Source organism: Elephantulus edwardii, unplaced genomic scaffold, assembly GCF_000299155.1.
Source record: "Elephantulus edwardii isolate Elephantulus edwardi_28Jun2011 unplaced genomic scaffold, EleEdw1.0 scaffold00030, whole genome shotgun sequence".
Lineage (NCBI taxonomy): Eukaryota > Metazoa > Chordata > Mammalia > Macroscelidea > Macroscelididae > Elephantulus > Elephantulus edwardii.
In genome coordinates, this window is record NW_006399780.1 from 18,409,010 (window position 1) to 18,418,545 (window position 9,536).

A 9,536-nucleotide genomic window follows, 5' to 3' on the forward strand; every position below is an offset into this window, starting at 1 on the left:
AAATGTTTATGAAAATTAATAAAATATAATTATAGGGAAAAAAAGTGGGGAAGAAAAAAAAAATTTCTTTTATCCCAAAAGAAAAGATTTATTAAAAACAAAGGTAAGTACATCAGAAGGTTTTCCAATTTTTTTCTATGATCTAAAAGCATGTAATACATTCAGAGATTACTTTTATTTTACAGTTAGATAAAAGTCTTGTAAACAATCTCTGCTTGGCATCTTTTCTAGTGATGGAGTTCACATTTTCCAATTTCTTCTAGAGTCCAAACTGGTAATTAATATTTTGGTTTTTAGTTTGTTGTTATGTGCCATCAACTCATCGACTTATGTGGTTGCAACTCATAGGGACCCTAAGTACAAGAGCCCTAAACGCTGTTCTATCCTGTGCCAACGTCGCCATATAGAAAATGTTTTATTTTTTCCATTGTTGCATTTTCTTTCCCCTCCCTGAAAGCATCCCTTGTTCCATATGGCTGTCATACATATAATGCCTAATTATATATTCCTTTCAGACAGTTCTTCCCTCCATCTGATCTAATGCAGTGTTTATTATCTGTCTGCTCTTTCCCCATTCTCCCCCCAACCCCTCCATGTCTGTCCTATTATGCAGCAGTGGCGTTATGCAGTATTTGTTCTTTTGTGACTGAGATATTTCACTCAGCATAATATCCTTCAGCCTTCCACATGCTGTGTAACATTTTAAGAGTTTGTTGTTTTTCACTGGTGCATAATATTCCATTGTGTGAATATACCATAGTTTTTCTATCCATTTATTTGTTGATGGGTACTTGGATTGCTTCCATCTCTTTGCTATTGAGAACAACACAGCAATAAACATGGGTGTGCATACATCTGGTAAAGTCATTGTTTTTTGGGGGGAATATTCCCAGCAGTGGAATTGCTGAGTCAAATGGTATTTCTATTACCAACTTTTTGAGAAAGTGCAAGACTCCATTCCTTAATGGCTGTACCATTTTACATTCTCATCAGCAGTGAATATGAGTTCTAATCTCTCTACAACATTGCCAGCATATGTTGTTTGCTACTGTGTGAACTTTGCTATTATTGCTGGGTGAGATGATATTGCATAGTTATTTTGGTAATAATTATTTTGTTAGAAAACCAAGTATTTCCATTTTTTTTAAAAATTCCTTTATATATTTAAATTTCTTTTGCCCTAAATATTCTTTTATAATTTTTATATCTCCTTTCATATCTTTCTTAATCTGAAAAAAATACAGTTAGTTTTTCTCTTTTGTCTTAAATAGGCAGTCCAAAAGATTTTCTTCTTTACTCAACATCATTTAAAAAATCAGTTTCCATCCCAGAGGTATGTGGTTCGAATCCACCAGATGCTCTGCTGGAGAAGGAGGGGCAATCTCCTGTACCAGTCAGATCTGATTTGACAGTACAAACACACACACAAAATAATAAAATTTAAAAAAAAAATCAGATTCTGGTTTTATACTGATTTAGTTCCCATGGAGATTTTTCATTGGTTTCAACTTATATCCTCTTCACTCTCTCCCACTTCTTATACACCTGTAATGTCCTCTATAAAAGAAAGTCTGTCTGTCCACTCCATGATCCTCAGTTACAGTCTCACAGTTCCCATTGGTCCAACCCTGTCTCTAAATTAGTGTCATCTTAGCACCTCCACCGAGGCTTTGACCTGCCCTCCCTGTAGTTCTGGGAAGTTCTAAAGGACCAAGAACATCACCTTACCACCTACCACTTTTTTTTTATTTAAATTTTTAAATTTTATTATTTTTGTATGTGTGTACCATCAAATCAGATCTGACTGGTACAGGAGGAGATTGCCCCTCCTTCTCCAGCAGAGCATCTGTTGGATTTGAACCGCATACCTCTGAGATTACAGTGCAGCTTCTTGCCACTAGGCCACCAAAGTTCCCTACCACCTACCACTTTTAACACAGCTGTGACTCTCAGGCCAAGCTAAGTTAGAGGCTGCAAAGACTCACCGTGTAGACAAGGAGGTGGGGTCCAGGGTCCAGATCAGAATGCAGCTCTGGCAGGCCACAGCCAAGATAGACGCACTGAGGGGCTTCCAGGCCAAAGCTGCCACATTTCGCTGTAGCCGGTGCTTCAGAGAGGGGACTATTGTGCTGGATTGAAGGGGTAAAGGACTGAGTCGTGGTAGGGACACCATGTTTAGGAGGTCCCGAGAACAGCTGAAGAGAATTCACCCAGGGCCTAAGAGTATTGTGTGACAGAGCACATTGTATTAGGACTGGATCTGAAATGGATACACCCAATTATGTAGCCTCTCTGACTCCATTTTTTGGAAGGAGTCCTGCAGAACAAGCTAGAAGTTTCCCTGGGACCTGAAACCAAGGCTGAAGAGGGCAAGGGAGGCTGACACATGGAGTGAAGAGTCAGAGCTTCCTGGTAAGCCCCCACATACCTGTTGGCATTATATACACGGATTGAGTCATCCAGCAGGGCCACTGCAAATTTATTGGTGTGAGGATGCCATGCAAAGACCCGCAAGCAACAGTTGTTCCTGGAGTGAGAGTGGGTATGAGGAATCTAGACTTGTACCTGTACCTGCCATACCTCTGCCCAGAAGATCAGATTCTCTGAGGGGCAGGAGTGAGAATATCCTGACAGTAAGGAAAGGGGTTGGAGGAGTTTCTGCCTTGATATCTCTTTCCCTTAAAAGAAGTTCCAAAATTCAAGACCTGTTTCCCACAAAAGTCCCAGAGCTTGTACACTCACCAATTTGTGACTTGGGCAAATTCAGCAATCATATCTTCACTCCTAAGCTGTAAGGACAGTCAGATAGAGAACACATTAGATAGAGGACATACTAGCTCATCCCTTCAACATGCCCTCTGGGGAGCCAGATCATACTTCTGCCACCCTCTACAGTCTTCCCCTTCACTGACTCTTCCCACTCAACCTTCAGATGTTGCTATGCACCATTGAGTGTGAATCGACCCATGGCTGACTCTCCAGTGGATTTTCAGACAGTAAATCACACAGGAGGACACTGCTCATCTTTCTACTGTGGAGTACCTGGTGGATTTAAACTGTGTGGCTTTACGTAAGCAGTGCAGCTCTTTACCACTAGGTCACCAGAGCTCCCTTAGGCAATTTTAAAAGATGTGGGTAAGAAAGGACATGAGAGTAAGTTAAACTTACAGAAAGATGGGGAAATAGGGACCCATGGAGGGAGGAGGCCCAGCCATAAAGTGCCAACGTCCAGATGGATGCCGTCTTCACCCACTCAAACACTGTGAGGTTGACAAAGCAGATGTGATTAAAACATGCAGGACCCTTACTATGTACTCTCTCTTTCTCTTTTACTAGGTACTCTCTTAAGTCAAAGACAAGCACTGCCTACAACCTTCTGCCCCTTAAGAGGTCATCTATTCTGGGTTATGTGAATCAAGTAGATAGAGTGAAGGAGAGAAGACCCCTGTAAAGGCAACTTGGCCAAAACAAACTGTTGGGATGAGGAAGTTCAGGGAGAATATGAAGGAGAAATAAATGTCACAATGCTGGAGAAGGCTGAGGAAAAAATAGTTACCTTCTTCCTCTGAGTTTGCAATTTCATTCAGCACCCCGAAAAGGCCCACATCACGCCTGGTAAGGAGAGGAAGTTGTGAGTCAGATTCCTCTAATTTCTTCAATCCTCCCTCTACAAGTTTCATTCACTCAATAAATGCATTGAAAACAAGGGTACTCACAGGCCGTTGCATGTCAATTATGCCAGTAACAAAAAGCATGGTTAACGTTTAAGCTCTTACCTCAAACATGCAAGTAAAAAGTTCATATAGCTAAATGTATCTAACAGCATATAAATGTTGAAAGGATACTATAAAATAAAACCTATCAAATGGGAAAACGACAACCACCTTTTCAACAAATGGTGCTGGAAAAACTGGACTGCTTCCTGCAGAAAGCTGAAGCAGGATCCACATCTTATACCATACACAAAAATCAACTCAAGGTGGATCAGAGACCTGGGATTAAACCCCCAAATAATAAACTTCATAAGAGACAAACTGGGATCAAGCTTAGAAGGCCTTGTCTTGTAAAGAGATTAAATACAGCCAGAAAGACACAATCTGGAGAGGATAAAATTAATGAATGGGATTTTCTAAAGATTCAATCTCTGTACTCATCAAAAATCTTTTCTAACAGGATGAAAAGAAAACCTACAGACTGGGAACAAACATTTGGCAATACCATCTTGGAAAAGGGACTCATAATGGAAGTTTACAGAATACTCCTGGGTCTCTAGAAGTAAAAGACCAATAACCCAATTACAAAATGGGCAAAAAAACATGCAAAGACTTTTCACAAAGGAAAAAAGATGGCCAACAGATACATGAAAATAAATGCTCAAAATCACCAGCAATAAGAGAGATACAAATCAAAACCACAATGAGATAAATACCATCTCACCCCAGTAGGAGAGCAAAGTTTAATAGGACAGCAAGTAATAAATGTTGGAGAGGATGTGGGGAAGTGGAAACTCTCATACACTATTGGTGGAACTGTACAATGCTACAACCACTCTGGAAGACAGTTTGGCGTTTCCTCAAAAAGCTGAACATAGAAACTCCATATGACTCAGCTATTCCACTACTAGGAATATATACCCCAAGGAAATTAGAACTGAGACACAAACCAAGATTTGTACACCAATGTTCACAGCAGTTGTTATTCACCATTGCAAGGACATGGAAACAGACCAAACGTCCAATCACAACTGAATGGACTGAGAAACTGTAGTACATTCACACAATGGAATACTATGAAGCACTCGAGCAACAATTCTGAAAAATAGTACATAACTTGAGAGAGACTGGAGAGCATTATGCTGATTGAAAACTCAGTCTCATCAGGACAAACACTGCCTAAGATCACTATTGTAAAACTCGAAGGATAACTAATAAAACACGTATGGTAGAGCAGAGAGGAGAGGAAGACTAGGGGTGAAACCACAGGGTTGCGCAGTTTGTTGGGTGGAGGGAGGAGGGGAAGGAAATTTGAAGGGTTAAATAAATAAAAAGTGAAAAGACAGTGTAATAATGGGCCAGGTTCAACGGTGATTGTATAAAGTGTAATGCAGGAGAATGATTGTATGAAGCAATACGAATGAGAAATAATGTAAAACAGAATGTATATAAACTTTGTAAGCAAACCAATAAAATTTAAAAAAGATACTAAAGAATACTGATAAAATTCTAGTAACTTACTAATAAGCGGTTCTATGTGTGTACTCTTGAGTCAAGCAAATAACTCAAACTCTAGCATCTCTGCTTCTTACTTATGGGATCTTAAAAGAGTTAATTAACCTGCCTATGCCTGTTTCTTCATTAGAAAAATGAGGCAAAAACCATGAGGCTAATAATAGGATTGTTATGAGGTGTAAATGAGCCACAAGTTTTTGTGATGTACTGGCACATATTGAGTAAGTACTCACGCTCTAATTACAAAAAAATCAAAGGCATTCACACCTAATGAGTGCTGACTATATTCCAGGTACTGCAAGGTTCAGACGTTTTGCAGGACTTAATAAGCAGGTCAAGGAGGACGTGCCCTAGGACAATGAACAGAAAGCCAGAGGAAAGGTTTTAAGCAAAAGAATAAACTGATTACACCAAGTCTGGCTGCAGACAGAGGGGACAAAAATGAAGAGATCAGGTAAGAAGCCACTTCAAGGGAGGGTGGAAGCAGAGGGATGAGGATGTGCAGGGGGAGGGGTGGATTAATCATGGAGTTGTACAATTTGATGAAGGGTATCTGTTCTGGAAAGCAATGTATTTGAATTTTGTAAATAACTAGTATAATTAAAAATAAATAAAATTTTAAAAAGAAAAAAGAAGCTACTTCAAGAATTTTTTTTTTAAGGGTGAAAATGGAGATGAAAAATTTGAGTGAAATACAGAAACCTGAGTGAAAAGAATTTGAATGCTAATTATAAGGACAGTAGAGCCGGTTATCAAAGGTAACACCCAGGTAATAATTATAACAACTGTTACTGCTAAGCACTTATAAAGTGTCAGGCTGAGTGATTTGCAGGCATTATCTAATTTAGTCATCACAACAGTAGGTACAGACCTCATCTGCAATTTCAGATGGAAGAATAGAGGCATTCAGAGGTTAATGAATATGTCCAAAGTGACTCAGAGAATACCCAACAGAGCTAAGAGCCAACCTTTCTGCCCCACAGATACACTCAAAACACCTGCTCTTCAATGCATGGTGAGGCTGCTTTTTGAGCTGACAAACTCAGGAAAAGATTAAGGAGGGCAATTATTGGTTTTGAACACACTCAGTGTGTGAAGCCTGGGGAATATCCAAATGAGGATGTTTAGCAGACAACTGAACACCCAGGAGCATTAATCCCAAATCCAGGGATAAAGAGTATTGAGAAGCAACTAGGGGGCTCTGGTAATGTAGTATGTAGCAAGTTTCATTGCTAACTGAAAGTTGGGCAATTCAAACCCACCAGCTGTTCCATGGGAGAAAGATAAGCAGACTCCTCTGATTAAGATTTGGTCTTGGAAATGCAATACAAATCCATGAGTCAGAATCAACTTGAAAACACTGGGTTTGGGTTTTGGTTTTGGAAATGAAGCAGGCTAAGACGGAGCCCCAGGAATACCAACACTTAAGGGCTATCAGAAAAAGACAAAGCAATTGCCACAAAGAGAGAAGGCTAGAAAGAGCTTCATATCGAATGGTTTTTAAGGCAGTGAACTGATGGGTAACTTCACTGACACAGACATGCACATGAAACTGCACTGCAATTCAATATAGCATTTAAGAATACATGTAGTAGGAAATGCGCACTCTCATACACTGTCAGTGGGACTGACTATAAAATGTACAATTTCAAGAGAGGGCTAGTAGTCATCAATTCATAAATTTTTAAATTTATATTTGAATCCAGGAACTTAATCTTTAGGAGTTCATCCTACAGATGACGATGGTTAAAAATGAGACATTAATACGTCCCAGACACTGCTAATTAAGTGCTTTATTTCTATCAACTTATTCAATTATCATTACAACCTCTCAAGATAGGATCCAGTTTTCAGATGATGAAACGAAGGGATTGCGTGTCCATGGCACATAGCTGGAAAGTGGCACCACTAAGAAACCTAGAGTTCCACTCAAGAATGTACAACATGAACGACCTTGTGTAGGAGATTATTCAGTGCACCCTATTAACTTAGATGGGTTTCATGTAGAGCTCAGAACTGGTAAAGACATGAAGTGAGATAATACAGAGCAGGTTCATATGACCAAATCAGAAAATATAGTCATTAGAAATGAAAAGGAATTACTACTGTTTTATAGTCTTGACTTCCACAACAAGGAGGGATAATTTAATATTAAAGAAATTTGGCTTTGGAGAATCTGCTACCAGCAAGAAGAAGAGAATGCAGTGAATCCATTTGAGTCAAAGATTCCTGAGCCTTAGTCCAGTCTTACTAGAAGGCTGGAGGGAAAGACAACTGGCGAAACTAAAAGTTTTGCAACACAACACTCCAAAGCAGAGAAGCTGAATGTCAGAGGACCTTGGAGCACACCTCAGAAGCTGTCCTGACAAAAGAATTTTATCCTAATTGTAAGCTGTTGCTCCCCTAAAAAATTTCTTAAATATGAAGAAGGGGGAGCAAAAAGAGAGGTTTGGGCAAGAGTTTGGATAAAATCTTTTGCAGAGCAGCCCAAGGAAGAGGGGTGGTAACCTTCTTTTAGCCAGCCCTGCAGGCCCTGGCCTAGATCCTATGCCGTGTCTCACCAAATATTAATGCATCTCTTCCAGACTTGCTCCCGGTGGTGGATGAAGGCAGTTCGTGTGCCATGGTCCAGCCTTCCAGGAGTCTTCAGGGGATCCTTAGTCAAGTGTAGGACAGGAAGATTGATCCACTACAGCCCAAAAGTTAGGGAAGTAACAGTTAGTCTGTTTCCCAGATCTCCGGTAAACTCCCTCCCTGCCCTCTCCAACCCATGCCTAGGCCAAGGGCCATGGGTCTTAGACAACCATTTCCCAAAATGTAAAACTTGTAGAAGTGGAAAACAAGTCTTAACTCATTTTCACATAACAGGTCCCCCTTCTCTTACTTTCTGAAGTACACTACGGGGCGGGGGATTATTACAGGTTGTCTTCCAAGTTGTCAGTATTTTTATTTTCTGTACTGTCCCTAATCTCATTTTCTACTCTATCTCTCCTTTTCTACTGCCTTTCACATCCCCCATATTCGCCCTCATTCTCTTCATCCTTAGTTCTTTGGCACTCTCAGCACCTTCTCTTCCGATCTCGCCCCTAAAACACATCTCAGCCTCCTTTATTATCTCCTTTCTGGTAGTCTATTTCCAGCCCATCAGTTTTACTCACCCCACTCCCACCAAGCGCCTGGTTCCCTCATTCTCACTGACACTACTCCTTGTCCCCCACACTCCTCGCCCAGACCACCTGGCCTCGAAAGTCCGGAGGCGGGCTCTCATAGCTAGTGCCGGCTACCAACTCGTTATTGTGCTCGTATAGAGTGACTTGACCCCTGGGTGGCGGCGGGGGGAATAAGCTTAACGAACACATCTTGCCCGCGCCAGGGAAATGTGGAGCTGGCAAATCCCCAGCTCCCGTCGGCGCAAACCCAGTTCCTCTGACTCAGTTCCCGGGCTGAATTCGGATGAGGACGGGTAGCCGCAGGAGACAAGCAAGTAAAGACTAAGCAAGAAGAAGCGCGCATGCGCGTTGCTCTGGCCGACTTCCGGAGCTTCACAGCGCGCCGCCTGTTGGCCGGAGGAGAGCGTCGCTAAGGCGTCTTCAAGCCCAACCCTCGATTAAAGAAAGGCTTGAGGGGTTTTTTTCCTGTCACACACTACTGATTTTCCCAGCTCTGAATTCTCTGACACATTCTTCTGTTTTCTCAGTGCTTGAAAGCCTTAATTAAACCACGTTCAAGGAAATAACTAACTAAACCTTTCCAGCCCTGTAGATCTCCCACAGGAAAATACAGGCAGTTTGCTGGAAAGCAGTGGGAAAAAACTACGGGAAGACAGTTAAAGAGGAGATTTTGGGAAGAACAGTGCTGCGCCTGCGCCTGCAGGAATCCGGAAACCACAGAGTTAGATGTCCTGGAAGAGAACGTGGAAACAGTTGGAAAATATATATTTCTTGAGAGCTTTTCCATCAGTAGTCAAGACTGTAGTCTTCAATGTGGATTGAAGATCAAAATAAAGAAGACAAAAATTCTTAGCACTGGGCCAATTGGAAGCACCATAATAGATGGAGAAGAGATGGATGGAGGTTGTTAACAATTACACCTTGCTTGACTCCACAGTCAACACTCTTGGCACCAGAAGTCAGGAAATCTGAAGACGAATTGCACTGGGAAAATCTGTCAGGGACCTTCCAAAGTACTAAAAAGCAACAACGGAGGTAAATAATGAGCACTGCATTAAAACAAATGAGGAAAAGAATTGTTTAAAAGGAATATATGATTAGGTATGACAATAGTCCAGAATAAGAGGTGCATAGCAAG

The 9,536-nt window shown here is 41.1% G+C and overlaps 1 protein-coding gene across 1 annotated transcript in view; it reads right to left on the reverse strand.

The window, feature by feature from the left end:
- The window catches only part of AAAS (achalasia, adrenocortical insufficiency, alacrimia), a 14,380-nt gene extending 5,793 nt beyond the window's left edge, over nucleotides 1–8,587 (reverse strand). Inside the window, exons 1-7 of the mRNA XM_006883979.1 lie at nucleotides 8,465–8,587; nucleotides 7,790–7,917; nucleotides 3,557–3,612; nucleotides 3,169–3,260; nucleotides 2,743–2,789; nucleotides 2,429–2,527; nucleotides 1,986–2,129 (exon numbers count right to left, since the gene is read on the reverse strand). Of these exons, the coding sequence (XP_006884041.1) occupies nucleotides 1,986–2,129; nucleotides 2,429–2,527; nucleotides 2,743–2,789; nucleotides 3,169–3,260; nucleotides 3,557–3,612; nucleotides 7,790–7,917; nucleotides 8,465–8,587 (689 nt within the window). The remainder of the gene's footprint in view (nucleotides 1–1,985; nucleotides 2,130–2,428; nucleotides 2,528–2,742; nucleotides 2,790–3,168; nucleotides 3,261–3,556; nucleotides 3,613–7,789; nucleotides 7,918–8,464) is intronic.
- Nucleotides 8,588–9,536: the final 949 nt, after the last annotated feature.